Source organism: Pteropus medius, unplaced genomic scaffold, assembly GCF_902729225.1.
Source record: "Pteropus medius unplaced genomic scaffold, Ma_sr-lr_union100, whole genome shotgun sequence".
In the NCBI taxonomy this organism is placed as follows: Eukaryota; Metazoa; Chordata; class Mammalia; order Chiroptera; family Pteropodidae; genus Pteropus; species Pteropus medius.
Genome location: NW_024349125.1, coordinates 251,460 through 275,834, shown reverse-complemented (window position 1 = coordinate 275,834; position 24,375 = coordinate 251,460). Strand labels below are relative to the sequence as shown.

The following is a 24,375-nucleotide window of genomic DNA, read 5'->3' as shown; positions in this document are numbered from 1 at the left end:
TTCTGAAAAGATGGCGTCTGCTAGATTTCACAATCTTTTCTAGCCATCTGAAGACACTCAGTGAAACCACAAAGCATTAAAGTTGGTTGCCATGGAATTTTACTTTGGAGGAGATCCTAGAAGAAACTTTTGTATTTCTCTATAAGTCCTAAGTCCAAGTTGGAACGAAAGAAGTTCTTGAAACATGAGCTAAAGAAAAAATTTCAGAGAAAAAAGAATGCAGGCTAGACATGAGAGGGTAGTGGTCAACCGCAGCCTCACCGGGTACACCCTCCTTTCTGTGCTCTTGGTCTTAACTCTGGATGTTCCCTGGTTAAGCTTCTTGCCATATTCTTCTGCAGAAAAGAAGTCTCTCCACTGTGAAGGTATTATTTAATGATGAAAGATATCAAGAGAACACAAATTCTGTCTATATTAACCTAATAAAGGCATTTGGTTACTTTTGGGAAAGAAGGAAAGCGGGAGGGAGTTCGGAGTGATGAGGTGAGGCAGAAATACAAATATGAGCAAAGGACTCCAGTCATCTCTGCTTTCCTATTTTTGTTTTACATCAAGTTTTGAAAATTGTACTTAACTGTAAGGGAGAAGGGAAACAAGTGGAGGAGAAAACCCTGCAAACTCAAAACAGAAGACTTATTAGGGAAGCAGCTGTCTGCTGGGAGCACACTGTGGACAATGGCAGAATCAGAGGTGAAACAGGATTCAGTGTTCACTAGACTTCCTGGCTACAAAGTCAAATCTTTACGAATAACAGAAAATCAGTGGGAAAATTATTTTTGCTAGATTGGAAAGGACATACTAAAGATATTTACTACAGAAAACTAGAGGAAAGCTGTACAGTCAAGTGATTGAAAGAAAACTAACCCAAACTAAGTATTTTTGATGGGGAAAAGCAGCTAGTTCCCTGACTTTTTAAACTGCTATTTCAAAAAATCTGTTAAGCTTAAGTACAACTTTAAAACAAAGTGTGTTGTTTTTAACATCCCTTGTATGAAAAGAATCGTGAAGTCCTCCCTCCCTGCCACCACCCCATTAACTGAGAAGTTTAAGGAAAATAACTATTGAAAAAGGCAAACCAAGGCAAATCAACAAAGCTAGGAGAGCTGACAGTGAGAAAAACATGCATCATGAGAAAAACACTGGACACCAGAGGTGAGCTCTAGTAGAGAAATGGAATGGGGCACTTACACAGCAGCTATTTGTCAAAGGGTCCTGATGGCTACTGTGTTCTTAAACCATCGAGACAGAATAGCAGGATGGGAAGAATGTAGTCACAAACAATCCACCAGATGACAACACTACACAGTGCAGAGGTCAGCACAGCTAGGGGACATCTGGAAAGGGGTGAAGGGGAAAGAACAGATGTTCAAATTTGGGAAGCCAAAATAATATAAAATAATAAATAAATAAAGCCACGTGTGAATTTTAAACACCCTGTGATGCAAAGGGATGAGAAACAAGGAGAAAGTTTTGTTATTTTATGTTGGGAGAAAAATGCCGTCTTCAGTATTTAACTGATTTGATATTTGATAACAAAAAATTAGACCTTAATCTCCAGTTGGATAACCGCCCCCATGTTAATTTAATTGTAAAATACTAAAATCAGAGTTGTTATCAGATTAAAATTCTTCAAAAAGCACAAGATATGCACACACATAAAACTAAACCAAACCAGGGAGAAAAAGGAGGCAAAGCCAACCAACCAAAAAACAAACAAACAAAAACAAACTCTAGACTGATCACTAATAACCAACCCCTAGGAGGCACAATTATAAATGGACACAGCACAGCAGAATTGATCTCGTTTCAATAGAGCCATAAACTGTATTCATCCATGAGTTTAGGCAAACTGCATATTTTGAAAACAAGGATTATAGAAGTATAGCCAACCCCAGGCAACACAAAATGAGGGAAATTTCCCTTATGTATTAATAAAATTAAGTTCTCACTCAACATCTTTGATGGTTCTGGGACTTTAAGCAATACACTGTAAGCTAGAACAAAACCAATCTGGCCATAGGCTAATTGATGTTAACAAGAGTTAATTTCCTATGGCATCTCATTAACGTTATAAGGAAATGATGTTATGTGAGGACTTGCTGGACTATGTATATTTCCTCAGTTATTTTCCTCATGCACCCAAACTCGTCTAGTTTCCAACTGTGAGAATGGAACCCTCCTTGTAGCTGGAAGAGCGGTAACTCCTTCCAACTACTACACTTCCAAATGGTCGCCCAGAAACGTCTGTGACCAAACACAAAGGCTCCAGTGAGCATCCGTTTTGTGCCAAGTATGGGGCTGATCAAGTCAGAAATGCTCGACCTGGCTTACGATGCCATCTTTATCATTGTCTTTGTCACCTTAATCACTGAACACTATGTGACAGGCACAGGCATCCTATATGGTGACAGGGGATTACACTAAAGGGTGGGCCTGAAATCAAATCTCATTTACTCCTCCACAAAACAAAACAAAAAACCCTACTATTATACGTTAAGATTACAGGGGCTTACTATTTACATAGAAAGTAATAAATGACCTAGGAACACTACAGAACTCTCTACACAATCGAATTTTCATTTGCTGTTATTTCTTTAATTGATCTTAAAGGCAGAATGGTCTGAATATCCAGGTGTCCACATTACAGGTTTTAATTTGTTCCTTTAGAAAAGCTCATGGCACGGAATTATTTTCTGAGGATGAAAAACATACCCATCTACACTGTACTGTTAAGGGAGATTGAAAGGATTTTCAAGGCCAATTATATTTTTACCTATTCCTATGAAAGACATACTTCCATTCTTCATGAAGCAGTTCATTTAACCATAAAAAACCTAGCAGAAATGATCGGTATGCAGAAAGATAGGCAGCATGGATGAAGTTATAAAATCTACTAAATCTTTCTGAGCACAGACAATATACTTGCCATCATTCCTGATGATCACACTTCGAGGTCATGGTGCTACACGATTTGCTGTCTTCATGGAAGTCCGGAACACACAGGCTTTCTGAGAAAATGACTATTACAATTTCTAACTACTCTAACTCTCTCAAAATAGTGACTGTAAACTAGAAAGCAATAATGGGAATGATATTTTATGTACTAGAACTTTCTCTTAAGAATCACCAGTACTTACATATTTTTCACTAACTTTCCTTATTACAAGTATTTTCATTTGGCTCTAAGTACCAATAGTGAAGAAAAATAACTTGCCTGTGGTGATAGGCAGACATTGAATTTACATTTCTCAATCCAAACTGCTGTTGATAACTTTCTCTCTCAGGAGACTTTTATTTCTAAAATAACAACAAAGACTTGAGAGAGAAAGAAAATCTCCAACTGACCTCCTTTTCTAGGGCCAATAAAGCTACAAATGAGAGCAAAAAAGATGATTGTAACAGCAAAGAGTTTGAAAAAAGAGGAGGGGGAATATGCTGGGACTAACCTAATCTCCCCCCGGGGTCTTTACACATAATTAAGAGCTTAGAAGAACTTAAGCATTTTGCCTTTTCCTTTAAAAGTGTGGCCTAAAAGTTTGTTAATTTTGTATATGGAAGAGGAACAGTTTAGGAATTATTCTATTATTTTTAGGATTACCATTACAATTAAAGGGGATCCTAAACTAGTGGGGTGTTTTTTGTAATATTTTTTTTTAACTTTCACCATTTTACTTGGTTTTAATTTATGCCAAGAGTGCTTCAGAAAGGCCTATGTCCTTCATTGCTTTTAGGGGGATGGAGGGGTGTAACCAAATAACTGAACAAATGATAGCACTGAGGCTGGTCTCTCCTCCCCAAGTCTTTGCTAGTTAATTTCATTCAACTATCATTGATCACATTCAATTTTCACCCAGGAACCTCACATACCAAGATGAATGTAATGGCATCTAGTGTCACCTTCTGGTTTCCCATAATATTTAGAATTTAAGTTTTCATTTATCGTTTACTTTTATATTACCGTGAACCAATCAGCTGTGAAAGAGACAATTATAACCTCAACTTTCCTAGAAAAGAACATCAAGTGATTTGAACTCTAGAAAACACATTCACAAGGTAGCACACTCAGTGACAAGGAAATCTCCTATATGTCTTATTTAACAAAAACTTTTGACTAGGCAGAATTCCCATCCCAACTCCCAACTTGACTTCTGAACAGAAGGCAATCAGCTATTGAGAAATAAACTTCAGATTAATAATGCTTCAGATTCTTAAAAACAAGTGAAAAAAGCTGAGCACAATGAAAAGCAACACACAAAACCATGAATTTTCTAGGGCTTACAATACAAAGTATGGTCCCTGGACCAGCAGCTTCTCTAACACCTGGAAGCTTGCTAGAAATGCATAATTTTAGACTGGACCCCAGATCCACTGACCATACTCTGCATTTTAACCACCTCCCCCAGGAGACTCAAACGCACAGTGAAGTTTGAGAAGCACTGATCTAGGGCACTGCCCTTTTCCTTCATCGTATCTAAAATGGCTTCAGAATAATTATCTGGAAAGGGTATAATGTTTCTAAATAAAAATAACCATTAAGGCTTTAAATAAGGACTTTCAATGAAATTAAAAACAAAATGGCACTTGGAATTAAACAAGTTATATAAAATGCACCAGCCTTAAAGCATTCTAGTTGACTGAAGCACCATTGCAAAGATAATCAATACTAACGCCTTTTATTCACGTGGTACTTTATATTGGGAAGCTCGATTCTTCTCTTTGGATCTTTTCTTTTGGAACCTCCCAAGGCAGCGGCCCATGCCTTATGTGTAATTCTACTTTAGAATTTAAGATTATGAGGAGATACCAGTGAAGAACCACTTTTAATTAAAAAAGGAAGCCTGTTCTCTGCTACCAATACTTATTAGGTCATTAGTTCCTTACTATATTGCAAGATACTTATCGAATAAAATGATTTATCTCCATCACTCATACACACACACACACACACACACACGCACGCACGCACGCACGCATGCACACACGCTGAAAATGTGGTTCCCCATAACGAAAAGGGAGGTTATTAGAAGGAAGGCATTTAATGTCATAAGTGGAAGCATCTACTAAACAATACCCTATAAAAAAAGTACAATGGCCAAGTTTTTTATTTTATATATATATATATATATATTTAAACAATCCTGGATGTTCCATGAGATTGAATCCAAACTACCACTTACTTAAAGCAAGTAGAAGTAGACATACACACACTCAGTAACTATAAAACTTTCTATTCCCACGTTAAATCTTCTAGAACTTGAAAATAATTCCTTGAACAAAAAGTTAATACAAAATATAGTTTAATCTAATGCACTGCTGCCCTAAAATAATATGACATTAAGCCACCATGTCATACTGATTAAAGCCTACCATATTAAAACAAATTACCTGTATTACGGTAGTGAGTTTAAATAAATTCACGATTTTTAATAATTATGGGAAAATCTGTTATTCTGTGGTTTACATCTGCTACTACTCTCATGAGGATCTCACATGGTGATTATCCATGGAGAAAAAGCATTCCTAATATTGTTTTCCTATCTATTCAGGCTAGTGAGGTCACAACAGAAAATGGAAATAACCAAAGGATAGCCAAGAGATTCTTAGACAACATCCCTAGATTTAAAATAATGTAGATAATCATTTCAAAGTGGCACAATGGGCACGCAACAATGGAGAAAAATGTACAGGAAAATATGCTCATGAAAGAACTCATACACATATTAAATAACATCAACCACACAAAGGAAACCAGACTCACGTGAGGGGAACAGCATTTGTTTTTGATTGTCTTCTGCTTTTCAGAGTCCGAAGTCTATCACCTTGTGTCACTCCACTGATTTCATCGTCATCACTGAACTGTATAAGTAAAAAAACACTGAGCTAATGATTTAAATTGCACTTATTAATGCAATAAAGCATAGCAGTTACATTTATCCATAGAGACACACACAAACATAGACTTCAACTTTCTGAACGCTAAAATATTTTGCTGCTTTCAAAATAAAGCTACAAGTCACATTTCAAGACAACCAAACACTGACTTTCACAAACACAGAAACCAATAACACTCTGGTTATAAAACATATTGACAGTGAAGAGGCACAATGACTTTTCAATATTGAAAACATTCTTTTTTAAATTTCACCATCTACTTACCACCACTGAATATAGTACAGCTACCCCCTAAACTCTGGGTTCTACAAAGTTCTTCATTTGAGAATGATTGGTTACCTACATCAGCTGTCATGAAATGGAAAAAGGTGTGTGTGTGTGTGTGTGTGTGTGTGTGTGTGAGAGTGGGGGTAGGGGGTGTCACTAAAGAGCTTACTCCACATACCTCTTTCTTCCACCAGTGCCTAGTGAGTAAAAAAATACTTCAGTTTTATGGGCACATAACCTTGTTTTAACTATTTCAAGTAAAAAGTTTCTAGAGAGGGCTATAAGTATAAAAAAAAGTGTGACGATAATCCCTCAAAATGTGCTTTATTATTTTTATCTACAATTTTCTCCATGCCCTAATTGGTTCTCAGCAGCATTTAAAGCAATAACAGCATGATGGGGATGGTTCGATTACCAGTTCAGGTTCTTGCTTGTCTTGATTCTCGACCCCATTGATTGAAATGTCATCAACAGCCATGAGGAGTTTTGAGACAGCTGCTCTGTGTTTTACATTCTCCGGACCCCTTAACTTTTGACGAAAATAATCACCTTCCAACCAGAGACTTGCTTGTTTCCTGTTAGAACATTTAAATAACATCAAAATAGACTTTGCCAGAAGGATACATATGAACAACTTTCTCTTCCTAGACTATCTACTGTTACTGGAGACTAAGAAAAATTCTACTTCTAACCATTTTCCAGAACCGGGTGTTTCCTGAGGAATTACCTACATCGCCATCTACTTACATCACCAAAAATTGTTGTTGAGGCCCAATCACTGAGCCAGGTCTACAAATTCTGATCCAAGCAATAGTCTCGGCTGCTGCCATTCTGTAATGCTTCATAATGTAGCAGGCTATCAGAGTGCCCGTTCGTCCAAGGCCCGCTAGAAAACGAAACAAACCAATCAGATCTGGTCTCATGTACTCCAGAATTTTGTTGGACGGGTACAATTTTTTTAAAAAGGCCTGGCATGATTTTGCTTCCCTCAACAGTGGTTATCAAGTTTGGATGCACACTGCAATCATCTGGCTCCAACCTCCCAAATTCTGATTTAATTAGTATGTGATGTAGCCTGGACGCAGAGATTTCTAAAATCCCCCAGATAATTCTATGTATAGCCAAGATTGAAAATCACTTAGCAAAGATTCTCAGGAAGTGCAGTGTTTTCTACTCTATGTGTTCTATTATTGGTACAGTCATGTTTCCAAAAGCACAGGCTTAAAATCTTCCAAATCGTTCTCCCTCATCCAACAGTTTTTCCTACTCTCGTACCCACTTTCATGGGGATTTCTTTTTTTTTTTTTTTACTCTATTCCTGCTATCCTCCTTTACTCTCATCTAGACAACTATCACTATTTCCTATGATTGTTAATTTTATGCATCAACCTGGCAGGTGTATTTGGGTGAGACTGGTGGATTTTTGAATAAACAGATAGATTATCCTTCATAATGTGGGTGAGCCTCGTTCAATCAGGTGACAATCTGAACAGAACAAAAAGACTGGCCTCTCGGATATAGAGGAAATTCTCTAGCAGATTACTTCCAGACTTCAATGGCATCATTGACTCTTCTGGGTCTCCTGCCTGCCAGCCCACACTGTAGATTTTGTACTCGTCAGCCTCCATATTCGTGTGAGCCAATTCCTTATAATAAATCTCCTTCCATGTATACTACACATCCTATTGGTTCTTGTTCTCTGGATACCCTAATACAGATTTTGGTACCCTGAAGTGGTGTGCTACTGTAACGGATAAAAATGCGTTAGTGGCTTTGTAACTGGAATTGTAAAGGCTACAAGTGTTTTAAGGCTCATGTAGAAAGAACCTAGATTGCCCTGAAAAGACTGCTAGCAGGAATATGGATGTTAATACTGATTTTGGTGCAGACACAGATGGAAATGAGGAAGATGTTATTGGAAACTAGAGGAAAGGCAATCCTTGTTCGAAAGTGGCAAAAAAACCTGGCTGAATTGTGTTCTCAAGTTTTGTGGAAAGCAAAACTTGTGGGTGATGACCTTGGATATTTGGCAAAGGAGATCTGTAAGCAAAGTATTGAAGGTGCAGCCTGGTTTCTCCTTACTGATTACAGTAAAATATGAGGGGACAGAGATAATGCAAGAAAAATTTTTTCACCAAAAAGGAACCAGAAACTGAACACTGAAAATTCTAGGTCTATCATATTGCAAAAAAAATGAGAAAGCGTGTTTTGAAGACAACATCAAAGGTGTGGTCGGACAAGCAATTTCATAAAGGTATTACACATGGATATAATCAGCAGAAGCCAGAAATACTGATGGGATTATACCAGCAGACAGTTTAGAATAAGGAGACAGCCACAGGATGAAATAAAGGACAGCTTTCAGATTTCTGAGCTATAGTACCGGGCATCAAAGCTACTTGGCTGCAAACATGTCTCATCCTTCAAGAAAAGGGAAGCATGACCCTGAGGGTAATACAAAGATCAATAGGACTGCCGCCACCACCATCATCACCACCAGTCCATGGGACAGGGCTGTCTACCACTAGGTTTCATAGGGTGGGGCTGCCTCTGTAGTTTCAGTGGACCAGGTGACCACAGTCGATGAGTTCAGAAGCTCAGCTGCCACCTGGGGCCAAGGAGATGAGACCGCCTCCCCAGCAGGCCAGAAGGACAGAGAATGGAGCCAGAGCATTATTCTCGAGCCTGAATATCTCATGGCATTTACTTTGCTAGGCTTTGGACTTGCTTGGGACCTGTCACCCATTTCTTCTTTCCAATTTCTCCCATTTGAAATGGAATGTCTATCTTATGTTTGTCCCACTACTGTATTTTGGAAGCACAAAACCTGTCTGCTTTCATAGGTTCACAGAGGGGAGGAATTTTGCTTCAGGATGAATTGTACCCGAAGTGTTACCCACATCTGATTTAAAGGATTTTTTTTTTTTTTGAAGTCTACAGCAACTGGTCTTCCTAGGTGGTCTCCCGTCCAAGTACTAACCAGGCCCGACTCAGCTTAGCTTCCAAGATTAGACAAGATCAGGCGTGTTCAGGCTGGCAAGGCTGTAGTTGATTCAGAGGATATTTAGATGAGACTTTGGAGTTGGAACTGATGCTGGAATGGTTTAAGACTCTGGGGGTTGTTGGGTGGGGTGAATGTATTTTACATGTGAGGACATGAATACTGGGTGACCAGAGAACAGAATGTTATGGACTGAATTATGTTCCGCCCCCGCCCCCCGCCTCAATCCATATGTTGAAGTCCTATCTCCCAAAATGATAGTCTCTGGAAAAGGACTTTATGGAGGTAATTACAGTTAAATAAGATCATGGCTAAATAAGATCATGGTGGGGGAGGCACTTAATCCTATAGGATTAGTGTTCTTATAAGAAGAAGAGACACCAGGAATGAGTATACACAGAAGACAAAGAGAAGGACATTGTCTGCAAGTCAGGAAGAGGCTTCACCAGAAACCAACCCTGCCAGCATCCTAATCTGGGATTTCTAGCCTCTAAAACTGTGAGAAATAAATTTGCTGTTTAAGCCACACAGTCTGTGGTATTCTGTTCTGGTACTCCGAGCAAATTAATACACTCCCTAATGAATCTCGTGTCTCACTGGATAATCCAATTTTCACACTGTCATCATTTTTCTTCCCAAAACAAAGATCTAATCATACTAAACCCTTTTCAGGTTTTTAACTGCTCATCAGTCAACTTCAAGGTTTCTCAACCTCAGCAGTATTGACACTTATGGCTGGATAATTCTTCTGAATCAACTATCTAACAAGAGGAGAAAAATTAAATAAATCCGACCACATTCATACAATGTATTATTACATTCATTCATTCATTCATTCAACATTCAGTAAGTGTCAGGCATTGTTCAAGTGGCTAAAAACATAGCAATTTGTTAGAATATAAACTTCACAAAGACAAGCTCTTGGAGTCTGCTCTACTCATTGGCATATCCTCGAATCTACCAAACAATAGGTACTGAATAGATATTTGATGAATAAATGAATGCATTTCAATGCGTTAAGCCTTTGTAGGGTTACCTATGAATACAATTTAACTTACTATGCTTTTCATGTGAAATTAGGGTTTTAAAAGCATTCTTTATATGTCAATCACACCTCAACAAAGTAGTTTTAAGAAAATAGCAACTTATTAAAAAAAAAGTATTCTTTAAAAACAAAGGCAGCTTCATGTCTCTTCGTATATAATCTAAATGAGTATGGCGTTTCGACACATATATACATACATGCCCACACATATATACATGTAAGTCAACCATTTTTTTAAAATCAACCCTAGAAACGTACCTTTACAATGTACTGCAATGGCACCCTCGGCATTTTCACAAATATCCAAAAATTCTTTGACGATGGCATCCGTAGGGGTGCTGCCATCCGCAAAGAAAAGATCATAGTGATCGAAACCAGCATTCGTAAAGTGTTTGGCATTATACATCCTTTTATTCAGACGAATAATGGTAGTAACGTTGTGATTCTTAAAATAAGGAATATAAGCTTCAGGAGAATGTTGGTGGTAACCTACATAAAGAAATTACCATATTTTGTAAAATGCAGAAGGAAAACAATGGATAACAATTTCACCTGTCTTTGTATGGAAACAGTGTCTAGCCTGGAAATTGAATACCAATTTGATTATAACTGTAAGAAAATAAATTTAAAAAGTGAAAATCCAGGCAGAATGGTATATTGAAATGATTGCACATACTTAATTAAGATGACCAAGCTTAGTTTAACTCTTAGGCCTGTTTCAAAAGAAAATACAGGATAGATACTTTCAATAATAAAATTATACTGGTCCCATATTTTTGCATACCACTTTCAAGTCTGGTTCTTGAATGAGGTCCACAGAAGGCAATAAAACGGTCGGGTATTATCCAATTTAAATCTCCATTTTCTGCTTTCTGCAAAGGGAAGACCAGCACAATTCATTTTCAGACTTACTCTCCTCTCGCTACACCCCTTCTCAATACTAAGTGTATGCAGAACTTCAAATCCACTTGCTTTAGCACAGAAGCTGTTTATAAATGACCATGAAACAGGACACTGAGATTTAGCCTGCTATGAATATTCCCAGAGAATAGTTAGTTAACTGTTCCTGGTCCCAATCACTTCTCTTAACAGTATTTCTTTGCTGGAGTAGTGAGCCTTTGGAAAATAGACCTAACTGCTGTTGTCTAAAATATACCTAAGTACTCTGGTTATTTTATCCAAGAAAATTTTCATATAGTTGCTGCTAATTAATACAAAAGCAAATGTTTCCGTTATGAGGGATCTGGAAACTTCCTTGTTTTCCTGAATGACTAAATGGCTTCCAAGACGAGCAATCTTGACTCATTAAACAAAGGAGAAAAAAATATCTATTTAGGCTCCTGGCTTCTTGATATTTATTTTTTATTTGTAGAGTCATCTTCCCATCATTTTGCTAGCTATTTATTTAATAAGATGGTCAATAACAAATTTTAACTAAACCACCAGGAAATTTGAAATTACAAGTATGCTGAGATGACAGTATGTTTCTAAAAAAAAAAGGGTCAATATGAACTGAAATTTAAAACACTTTTCTTCCTATTATTAAATCCTTTGGGTTGAGTTACCATAACAATTATTATAAGATAAATATAGTTCAAACTTAACAATAATAGAAATGGTTACACAAAGTAGGAGATACTTGATAGTGGAGAAGAGAATGAATGATAAAAATAAGATCAATTTACTTTGCAATTAGGGTATGTATATGTGTACCTAAGAACAAAAGTAAGAAATAAACCAAGAACACCTTGAACATCTACAGGCCAGGCAAGTAACCCAAAACCAATTTACTTGACTTAATTATCAGAGAGGAGAACTGGTGAGCCCATGTCCCCTTCTAAAAGGTCTATACAGGAATGAGGGCAAGTGTTGCCAGATGTTCCGATTTTTAGGTGAAACCAGAATTCTGGAGTTCTTAACAAGAAACCTGCAGTTAGACTCCAGTTACACACAGGCATCATAGATTATAAAATGCATCCTGAATTCAGAGAAGTTAAAATAGGAAAAAGTGGGCATCATGTAATCAATGATACACTAATCCAAAATTTCTAAATATACTGTGGAGACTAAACGAACCAGTCTGTGAGCTACCCATGGTCTGTAGCTACCTAAACAGTTCCCTGTGTCTCAATGCAATTTTATTGACAGTAAACAACATTTGTGGGTGACCTTGCTACTCCCAGCAAATACTGCAATTTCTGCATTAGTAAGAGAGAAGCTAATTAGTACTGATACTACTCCTTAGTAACACAGAGGCTTAAGTGCGCTAACACTGAAAAAACACCAAATGGTGTTTTTAATAGTTTTGCTTACATTAAGAAAGTATATTTTATTTTAAATGTTTAATTTTATAAGAACAAGCACCCCCAAAATGGTAATAATTAAGTTACAATCAGTAGTGTGAGATGGTAATTAAATACATATTATACTTTAGAAATATATTGCTATTATAGAAGAGTAAATAGCAATATATTTCTAAATATAGGGTGGGCCTTCATGAAACACAATTATTTTACATTTTTGGTACATCACAGTAATGACTAAACATAACTATAAACTCTACTTACCAATAAAATATTTTAAACTCTTATGCAAAGAGTTTAAAATAATTAGAAATTGACTGTGAAAGAATAGTTATGTGATACTGCTGCATAAAGTGCTGTCTGTGGAATCACTACATTATTAGTGACAATGTCTGCTCAAGATAACTATAGTAGGATAAAAAAGATAAGATCCCACAAGCAATCTTGGTCAAAAAAGACCTTTAGCATAAGCATCTTACTTCTTAGCTATTTGGAGAGTGAAATAAATGGTAGAATCAAATTATGTTGTTTTTTTAAAAAACCAAAACACTGCAATAAAAAGTGTCAAACACATCTGTGGTTTTGCCTGCCTGGACTCTCTCTCTCTTTTTTTTCTGAGTGATTTGATAGGGCTGACCCCAGCACTCCAGCTCCTGGGATGGCCAGAGTATTCTACACCCACGTACCCGTCATACTCAACCAGGAACATAGCTTGGTTGAGGGCTAGGGACATGATCTAAGGCAGGACAAGGAGAAGACTTTGTAGGTCTTCTTCTGGAGCTATGAATGCTCTTTTTTGCTGAGTATGCCAAACAGGCCAACCAAAGCTGCTGGTGGCCATCTTTGTCACTGCTGAGGGCTGGCCTGGGACAAAACCAGCTCAGCCCTATTTCTGAAGTACCTGAGCACCTGAATCTGACTGTGCATGAAGGCACACTTGCTCCTGGCCTTTTTATTCATGTAAATCAATAAATTATCCCTTTTTTATTTCAGCCATATGTGTTTACTTTCTGTAATTTGCAACCAGAAGTGTTTCGACTTCATATAAACAGTTATTATAAAAACATACTTTCCAGAAATAATTAGATGTATCATGACTATTTATTCATATCATCTGATCCTATGCTAAGGTTTTTACAAACATTATCTCATTTAAGCATTATATGAAAATCATCAATACTAAAAAAAAATTAAACTAAAATTAAAGAAAAAAGCCCAGGAGCACACTCATTCACTCTGGAAGGATGCATCGATAAAGGAATCCCCACTAAGAACTGGGACTGCAATAAGATGATAAAGACTTAACTCTATACACATCTAAACCATTCACAATTTTTAAAAACAAGAATATTACTACTGTAAGCAAAACGAATAGAAGTTGAAAACTTACTTCATAATGTTCATACTCGTCAAGGTTAAATGAGTTGAAATTAAGGAAGCCATACTGCATTGCCTAAAATCCAAAGGAAATCTTTTCAGAACAAAGACACAAATAAGGAAACAATTTCCTAGTAATAAATATCCAGAGGTAGCCCTCAAAAGCAGTAGTATATTTAGACAATGTTCCCATGAATCGTTTTCAAAGGTGGTGGGTGGGATATGTCTTTTAAAGGCTCCATTATCTGGAAAATCTGTTATAACGGTATTTATTCTAACGAGATATGATGCTTTATTTTCCTTCACAATCATCCTATTTGTGCAGAGCTAAATAATCAATTCTTCAAAGTTACCCTGCTAATTTATTAGATTAATACCACCTAGGCTTCAAATTTAATGCACAACCCAATGGTCCCTAAATGAATAATAAAGAGAAAAGTCAGTTTATCCCAAACAAATCCCACACATTTCACAAGTATCTTTACTTTCAAATTTGTCTAAACAGTCTTGGATTGAGAGATTAATGTTCTCTCTACTAAAGATGGCCCAGGGACCAACACTTAAAATTCAAAATTTTGAGGAAAAAACTTTCTTCTTTCAATAAGCAAAAAATACACAAATTTTTTGTTCTCTTCTGCAGTCTCACTCTGAGTTGTAGTGGGCAAAGCATGCTAAGTGAAATAAGCAGAGGATCTGTTTTCTGAGACGAGCACAAGCTTGGGGCCTCTGAGAAGTGTGCTGTGAGCCAGACAGTATATAAGTAAGAAGTCTTGATCAACAAGGTAATCTTGATTCAAAAAGGGTGACTTTGTAAACCCTGTTTTCAAATTTTCAAGTACTGAAATATGAATGAAAAAATATGAATGCTATAATACCAAAGTCCTCATTTTATGAAATATAGATATTTAAGTTCTAATTCCAAGACCAAATCCATGAATTTTATTTCCTTGAATTCAAAATACTCAATACATGTTATGATATTTGGACTAGAGATGTTCTAAACAGAATGATAGAATAAAATGCAGTTTATAGAAAATTTCTATTCTCCTTTGAATTTCATAGAGATCCTATTAGAAGCAGCACTAAAGTTAAGACAATTACATTTACAAATGTTTCAGGTATGCAATATTCTAAATCAGTCACAAATAAGAAATGTCTAAATTGAAAATCAGAAGCTGTTGACTCTTGAATAAAATTAAATATAGTGTAAAAAGAGCAATCTTTGACCTGTAGTTCCAGCTAATTAGACTTTATATTTATCTGATTAAAAAAACAAAAGAAAACAAAAGAAAACCACAAACACAAAAGCTAAGCCAAGAAATAACAATAGAAAGTTATACAATGTTATAGACCATTTCCCAGGCCCTCAAAGTTTTTCTGCTCTTTTTTTAAAGGTGTTGGGAGTGGAGAGAAGGGAGCCCCAGGGTCAGTATAGTATGTTTGTCTACATCAGCAGTTCCCGGGGTCCATTAGACAGGGATGATAACTGCAACCAGAAGGGATAATTTATACCTGTAGTCCCTTGTCTTCTGATGGCCTCCTCTGCCCATTACCTGCCCAAACTGAGGCCTGAGGCAGTTACCTCACAGCCTGCAGTGACTACCTCAGTCTGCGCCACACATCAGAGTCATGTGGACTCAAACTCAAAAGAATTAAATCCCATACACCTCAATGCTGAATACAGGATTTTAAAAGGGTATATTAATTAATCTCTGCATTTGTATACTAATTAGTTCTCTCATTTTAATCCATAAAATTTCTGTCAAAATTCTCAGAAAGCCATCATGTTTCATTATACGAGAAAGTAAACCTGGGTTCCTTTTGCCTCTGAAAACACATCACAAAAAAACTTGAGATGCTGGTAACGTCTTATTGATCCATGGGCTACTGATTTACAATTCTAGTTTCTTGTGTTGCCCTGACAGCCAAGAAATATACCCAAGGGAATGAGTGTTATAACCAGGGTCTGCTATGTCATACAACTCCAGGGGATGGATCCTGTTCATTTGGAATATGATGTGAAGGGTGTCCCTTGGAGTCAAAGACAGTGAGCAGCCTTGGTTATAAAACACAGGCATTATTTTAAAATAGCTCTGACGAAGCAGTAGTGACCTACTTAGTATTACATAAAACCTAATAAACAAATTAACGCACTATTCCAATTTTGCTGAATTAGAAATTGACTGCTTGAGGATACAAAAACGAAGTGTTTGCCAGTTATTGAGTTATAAAAATGTCTGCTATAAATAGGATTGGTGGGAACCAAATCCAAAAAGTACCTAAATCAAAGAGAACTTGGAAATCATTAATCAGTTTCCTTTCTGTTTTTCTATGAAATCACAACACACTTCAAAACCAATTCTAGATTTAGAACCTAATTACATAGGTTCTGATGGTCTCTGATTGTCCCCTGTTGTTCAAGTGGCTTTCCCCCCAACTCCCACAGAGAAGCACTCAGATCCCAAATAAATTGTTTTTGAGATTTTTATCATTCTAACATTAGTGGGGAAATGGGATACCTCTGACATCATGCAGATCTTAGAAGATCTCAGGGGGAGAAAGTGTAGTCTTCCTTGGACTGTACTTTAGTACTCCAACACATCAGTGGGCATATCCTGCAAGTCACTTACCTTCTTCACTGCGTGAAAACAGTCAAGAAGTGTAATGTAGAAACTGCAACTCCCATAGGCAGCATCTCTGAAATCACAAAATTATTGAAATACTTAGCTTAGTTAATTTAATTTTTCACAGTACACTTACCTCAAGACAAAGCTGGCTAGAATTTAAAATCAAACACATATTCAGAGCAAGTATCAAAAAAGAAAAAAAGAATTCCTGTTGTTTGGTTTTTAAATAAAAGATATGTCACTGTTACAAATTTTATTGCAGTTTCTACCTACTCCAGTAGATACTGTTTTATAGATACTATTTACGTGGATCAATGAAGACCACTTCCTAAATTTTAAATGATCTTCCTGGATTATTTTTGGCTTTGACGGCTGAACTTCTAGAGTTGCTTCTCCAGTTCAACTAATCAATAATATGGACCCCCTCCCCCGCAAAGGGCAAGGCTTTTGGATTTTTTTTTCATAATGGAAAATACCATATCAAACTGTTACAAGGAAAGACTGCTTTTTGATTCTGTATATACATATACTGTGTGTGTGTGTGTGTGTGTGTGTGTCTCCATCCAAGTACAAAAAAATATATATTATTTGAAATATTGAAATACTGGGTGCAAACTAAAAATCATTCTGCTCCCTCATTATGCTTTTACAATTTTTAACAATTTAACTGGATAACTTCTTTCTGATTCTTAAAGACCAATAAGACCACAAGAACTAAGGCGTCAACTACCTTTAGTAGAATCACTCTACACTTGGGAAGGTACTTAAGTTAGTCTGCAGGCAACCACGCCCCAACACTGCACAACACTTATCAGTAATTTCACTACACATCTCTTAATATCAGTTCAGATTTTTCCCAGAAAAATAAGACACACCTCCAACTCACACCTGCTTCTCCTTTTTGACTATCTTGAGCCATTACGAAGTAAAAATTTTTGGAATTAAGCAAGATAAAATTAATTATGATCATTCTAGACATGCCAAACAACTGTGCCTATCTGAATGGTACCTACTTGATCCCTAGGTGGAACAAAGTAGCTACTGGAGCAATCAACTGCCTGCCTTGGTTGGGTTTTCACATTGTAATAATATTTACCTGAAAAATTAAACTGTACATTTAAAATTTTTAAATCTTGCATAAACCTTAAGAATGTAGATAATTAGAGCAACACTAAACTAATGAGGGAAAGCCAGGGCATCCATCTCAGCTAAAACAGTTTTAGACGTTACTGTCTGAATTGGTTAGAATTACTAAGGTATGCCATATGTCAGCCTTGATGAGGATGCAAACAAGGTCTTACAACACGTCATTTTTCTTTTGCAAGCTTCTGAATTTAAAATTTTCTCTCCTACAAGCTGGGAAAGGTCTCTATTTTACCAATAGTTTATTGACAATATTCAGGAAGGGGAAAACAAAATGACCTGCAGCAGTGGTTCTCAGAATGGGGTCCCTGGGTCAGCAGCATTGGCATCACCCAGATAGTTAGAATGGCCAGTTCTCAGGCTCCACCCAAGCCCTGCTGGGTCAGAAGTTCTAGGGGTGGGGCAAGGGAATTTTTGTTCTAACAGGTCCTCTAGGTGATAGTGATGTATTTCAGTTTAAGAATCACTGACCTACAGAATCAACACAAACACTAGTTTTGTAGAAATAATTTTTTTCATGAAATAAGGAACATTTTTAGAAAGAAAAGCTAAGTTAAAAGAAAATGAAGTAGTTTAGTCTAAATCAAAACCAAAATTATCAGTAACAGTAGGGTGATCTCTCACATTCTTTCCCAATGTTTTTAACCATTATCTCCTCAGTTAGCTAGGATTATTATCTTCTTAAACTATTGATAATTCTTTTCCAATCAAGTTAAGGCATGTCGATCCAGTCTTTGTGAAAACTTAATACGTTTATTCCATACATATATTTTGAGAAGCCACTGTGGGCGAAGCCCTGCTCTAATCAGTGATGATTCAACAAGCTTTGAACTGGTCTTGGCTACAGTTCTGCCTTATAGTCACACTATCTGAATAGACAACAAGAATCTTACTTCATTCACTCATGTTTATTTCATTAACACCTCCTTCCTCCTACCCAAGCAATCAGGCTTCTTCAAAACAGCAGAGTAGCAGCTATGAATCTGGATGTAAGCCTTTGGGGGAAGGGAGTCTTGGCACTATGGTCATTTAACAAACTTAGAAAACTGGATGAGAATCGATGAAGGAGTATCACTTTGAAACTGCAAAACGATGTCAAATACTAGTTTTTAAAAATAATTTTTCAGAGAAGATTATATTCATAATCAAAAACTGCAAAGTACCCATCAAAAGGACAATGGGCGAATAATTATGGCACATTCATAGAATGGAATGCTACCAAAAAAAAAGAATGAACTACTGATACCTGCCACAATATGGAGAAATCTCATAGTGTTTGAAAAAGCTAGATCCCAGCTCTTCAAAATGCATACTGTATGATTCCATTTATATGAAGTTCAAAGGCAAGAAAAATTAACTGATGGTGGTAGAAGTCATAGTAGTGGTTACTTGGGAGAGAGAAGGAGTTACCTACTGGAAAGGGATTGCAAGGAATCTTCATTGGGTGCAGGCAATGTTCTATATCTTGAACTGGATGGTAATTGCATGCACACATGTAAAAGTTTACTGTGTCATAGACATAAGATAAGTAAAAGTTTTAAAATTATATGTAAGTTACACATCTAAAAAAAAAAAAGTATGAATGTTCAAATAATGTTAGCTAAGGACCAGACACTATATCAAGGGTTTTATCTGTAGGATGTTACTTAATCCTCACGGCCCCATTAGGGATATAAAACTGTCATTCCCACTAACAGACTAGGAAACCAAAGCTCACACTTGTAAAAAACCAGAGATATTAGTGGCAGAGCCAAGTGTCAAACTTCCTTCCATCTGTCTAATGTCAGTAGCTAAGCTATTAACAACCATGCAATACCACCTCTCAAGAAAATAGAGCAGAGACCTCCCCGCAAACAAACAAACAAACAAATAAGCAAAGGAGTATTCTAGGTAATAAAGAATAGAAATATACACTCTTTATAACAATAATCCAAAAGTATCAAGAAAATGTTGAATTATATTTTATACAATTTTTTCATTGAGTCTAGCAGAGAAATAGCTAATAATTCATTAAGAAACCCTACATGTATGTGTATATACATATGTAAACTCAGAAGAATACTTGAGTTGAATTAAATTAATTAAATGTTGCTATGGAGCATTAGTAGTTATTAACCATAAATGAACGCTATTCCTGCACGATCCCTTGTTAACAATGCTTTAAGTTATATTTAGTCCATGCACTTGAAGTGGTGAGGATAAAAGGCTATAATGCATTTTTTTCAAAGTATTATCAGTCTTTATTAATTCTTATTGGCCTACTTTCTAATCACTAAGTTCTATTAGAACAGTATAATGTGGTAAAGCATCAGATTTTTAAATGTCATAAATTGAAACTTTCATAAAATACAATAATATCAGGTACTGTTTGTTACATACCCACATACTGCAATTATTTTATTTTTTATAAATAAAAACGAATTACTAGAAAAATGGAAAGAAAAAACAAAAATACGAGCCCAAATTCTTCTATTATTTGATTTCACAGACATAAGTATACTCTATTAAATTACTATAAAAGTCTCTAAAATCTTACTCTCAATTCTTATACTTACCTCATCACAGGCTGGTAACAAGTTGAAATAGTCTAGCCTATTTCATAGGCCCCACTTTAGGAAACAATGCTTTAGATAAATCAAGTATCTGTGACTGAGAGATTCAAATTTCACAGCCCTAGCTAAGTACTGTTTATTAGAGAATTACTGACTTCTACTCCTGGGACCAGAAGTAACTAACTTTATTCCTTAGGGTCAAACTTCAATAAATTTTTAAACACAGGCATAGCAGTAAGCAACATTTATTCTATTTTTGGCCCCTGTATTTAAATTAACATAAACTTTCTTTTAAATCATCAATATTTCATAGATCCTTACTTGAATTAGGTGAAATAATATGAGCTTATACATATTTCAGGACCTTATGCTATAAACTTTAAGAATGGTACTATATTATAAAGGATTACCAATATAAAGAGGAGTTCAATATAACAGAATTATCCCTGTATACTAATGAGCCTGTCACTCAAGGACCACAAATACAAGTTTTTTCTTCTGAAGGAATTACATGGTTGCCATTATATTTTAGGTCGAGAAGAAAAAACCAGTTTGGAAAATAATCTTCATCCCTTCCTACCCACCTCAAATAACAGAATACTTTAGGTGATCCATGCGCTAAGAAGGGCATGATATGGGGTTCAAAGCAATTCTAATTTGCTGAATCACTAATATACTTAAGTGCAATATAACTGATCTCTGCAGATTGTCCTGAAAAATCTCTATTTCATGGAGTAAGTCCATGGGCAGTTCCACGAAGTCATTAAGAAGGAGATTCTTCCTAAGGTTTAGGGAGACCCATCCCAAAGCTTGTATACAAAGAAGTCAAATTTATACCTTACATTTTAAAAGAAAGACCATACCCTTTCAAAATCAAGCATTCAAGGTATATGTGATAATCCTAAAACTACTAATTTGTGAGTGGAAGAATGATGCAATATTTGAAATTACATATTTGAAATGATGCAATGAGTAGAATTATTTCACACATTTATTACACATTCAGCATCATGCAAGTATTTAGATTATATAGCTAAGTCAAGTATTTTGGTAAGTGGGTCAAGAATCCTTTTAGAGCTTAATCTGATTTAAAGAAGAAACACCAAATTATTTCAAAATATTTCAAAATGATCACATATGAAGTCTGAGAAGAAGATGAGGATATCATCCTTTTATATAAAGACATTACTTATCTAGCACCTCTATAACACAACAGTTTGGTTTTTCTGGTAGGGGTGTTACATTAGCAACCTCATCCACTATCTTTGCTGGCTATGTCCTTAGGAAAAAAAGGTTAGTTTTTGCCCCAGAAATTGACTCCCGACTATTGGGAAAATTTCTTTCTTAACTCCTCAGCAACTAGACTCCTCAGTGATAGTTTTGAGTACCGTAAGTCAAGGATTCTCATCTGATCATTCCATTAAGGGAAGCAGTTTGCAAATATGAGCAATTCTACAGCCAAGGACATCTGGCAATGTCTGGAGACATTTTTGGTTCTGACGATTGTTATGGGGATGGATGTGTTACTGGCATCTAGTGGGCAGAATCCAGGTATACTACCGAACGCCCTGCATTACACAGGGTAGCACCCCCACAACAAAATATCAATAGTGTTACTGTTGCTAGATCTATGGTGTTATTTGCACCCACTCTAAAATGACTGTTTACCAGGTAGGTCTTCTTTTTTGAGAAACAAAAAAACCAAGATATTTCTGGCAAGGGCCTGATTAAATGAATCTACCACAACATTCTTATATTTACCTGAAAGGAATATAAGATGTATCTCCAAATATTAAAATTCTATATGCTTCTTCCGGAGTTCTCCCCAAATATATAACCTATATTTGAAAAAAGAAGAAAAAGGCAATTTACTTCTAAATTAAGATACAGTACTGTTACTGCGAATTTTTGTACAATTTCTAGCCAGTCAACTGAGCCATCCCAAAGATCCTATGAGTCAGTCACCCAGTATCCTGTCAGTGAAGTCTTTTTGTTTGTTTGTTTAAATCTGCCATAGCTGATTTGTTGCTTACAATAACAACTGTGACCAACAACTTTTCACAATAACCTTATGTGGTAAAAAGTACAGCAATTTTAAAACAGATTTTCTAAATCAAGATTTTAGACTGAGCACATGCTTTTACCTCATCTTCTTCCTAAAAATCCACTGAAACAATAGTAAAAAAAAAAAAATGCAGGGGAGCGGGAGTCTGGAGTATGAATTGAGACTCGGATGAGATGGAAAGGGATACAAAAGCAGAACAAAGGTTGACTAATTCCATACATTCAGATTTAACTACTTATAATATTGTAATTATAATATTGCACAGATTTCCTATAAAACTGCATTTGTTTCTTACTCTTATTTCCTTTATTTTCAGAAGTACGTTATGCTTCAATTTCCATCTAGTAGAATACTTCAAGTTGATTCTTTTAAAATTTGAGGTTCACAGTTGGTATTCCTTGCATTTCTAAAAATCTGTCTTCTGCCTTGACATTTTTGACTAAGTACAATTTTTATCTGCAGTCCTTTTCTCTCAATAGTTTAGAGATTGTTCCATTGTCTTCTCATTTCTGTAGTGTTACAGAAATATTACAGAAATGTGCTCTCCTCCTCCTCCTTCTTCTAAATAACCTGTTTTAAAAACTTGGGAGTTTGAGCATTTTACTGGCATCCCTCTAAATAAGTTGTTTTATTCCCCCATTAAGTTGGCCTGGGACTTTCTGACCTTAATCATTCACAAGTCTTTCACAACTCACAATCTTCCTGCCGGGCATGGCATTATCATTTTGGCTTTATTGAAATATAATAGACGATTAGTTGCTCATATTTACATCGTACAATTCAATGAATTTTTTTTCAATTATAGTTCGCATACAAGAACATATTAGTTTCAGTTGTACAGCATAGTGATTAGAGATTTATATAATTCACTAAGTGATCACCACACTAAATCTAGTGCCCTTCTTCCCCCTTACGTATTTATTACAACACTATTAATTATTTTCCTTATGCTACACTTTATATCTCCATGTCTATTTTGTAACTATCCATTTGTACTTAATCCCTTTACCCTTTTTCACCATCCCTCCCAACCCCACTCCCATCTGGTAGCCTTCAAAATATTCTCTGTAGTTTGTTTCCATTTTTGTTGTTATTTTGTTCTTTAAATCCCACATGTATATGAAATCATGTGCTATTTGTCTTTCTCTATCTGACTTACTTCATTCAACGCAATGCCCTCTAGGTCCATCAAGGTACTATCTTTTTCCATCCCCTTCCTTTTAGTCTGTGTGTCTTTTAATCTGAAGTGTGTCTCTTGTAGGCAGCATATGTAGGGGTCTTGTTTTCTTATCCATTCAGCCACTCTGCCTTTTGGTTGGAGCACTTAATTCTTTTCCATTTGAGGTCCTTGTTGATAGGAATGTAGTTACTACCGTTCTTTATTCCTGTTTTTGATATATGTTTTTTCTTCTTAAAGAAGTCCCTCCAACATTTTCTGTAATATTAGCTTGGTGGTGATGAATTCTTTTAGCTTATTTTTGTCTGAGAGGCTCTATATCTGTCTTTCAACTCTAAAGGATGGCTTTGCTGGATAAAGTATTCTTGGTTGTAGGTCCTGGGTATTCATCGGGTTGAATATTGCATAGTTTCTTTTGAGAAATCAGCTGCAAGTCTTATGGGTGCTCCTTTGTAGGTAACTGCTTTTCTCTTGCTACTTTTAAGATTCTCTTTTTGTATTTAACCTTTGGAATTTTAATTATGATGTGTCTTGATGTGGGCTTCTTTGGGTTCATTTTTCTGGGGACTCTCTGAGCTTCCTGGAGTTGTATGTCTATTTTTCCTTTACCAGATTAGGGAAGTTTTCCATCATTATTTCTTCAAATAGCTCTTCAGCTTCTTGTTCTCCCTTCAGATACCCCTATGACACAACATTTAATTTTGTCCTATAGGCTCCTTAAATTATTATTATAGTCTTGGCTTCTTTTTTCTTGACATTCTGACTGAGTGCCCTTGGCTTCCCTATCCTCTATACTGGTGATTCAGTCCTCTTCTTTATCCACTCTGTTGATTCTCTCTAATATACTCATCTCAGATAATGTGTTCTTCATTTCTGACTGGTTCCCTTTTATAATTTCCATTTTTATGTTTTTTATCTCTTTGTTA

The 24,375-nt window shown here is 36.1% G+C and overlaps 1 protein-coding gene across 8 annotated transcripts in view; it reads right to left on the bottom strand.

Moving 5' to 3' along the window:
- Positions 1–24,375, bottom strand: part of CDC14B (cell division cycle 14B) — a 79,381-nt gene that overhangs the window by 11,848 nt on the left and 43,158 nt on the right. For 6 of the 8 annotated variants that reach the window (XM_039880435.1, XM_039880436.1, XM_039880440.1 and 3 more), the window contains 8 exons: positions 21,969–22,045; positions 16,516–16,582; positions 13,899–13,961; positions 10,990–11,077; positions 10,464–10,694; positions 6,907–7,045; positions 6,575–6,734; positions 5,759–5,856 (listed from right to left, as the gene is read on the bottom strand). In XM_039880435.1, the coding sequence (XP_039736369.1) occupies positions 5,759–5,856; positions 6,575–6,734; positions 6,907–7,045; positions 10,464–10,694; positions 10,990–11,077; positions 13,899–13,961; positions 16,516–16,582; positions 21,969–22,045 (923 nt within the window). Of the gene's footprint in view, positions 1–1,188; positions 1,335–5,758; positions 5,857–6,574; positions 6,735–6,906; positions 7,046–10,463; positions 10,695–10,989; positions 11,078–13,898; positions 13,962–16,515; positions 16,583–21,968; positions 22,046–24,375 lie in introns of all 8 variants that reach the window. The other 2 variants (XM_039880438.1, XM_039880441.1) reach the window with 1 other exon arrangement.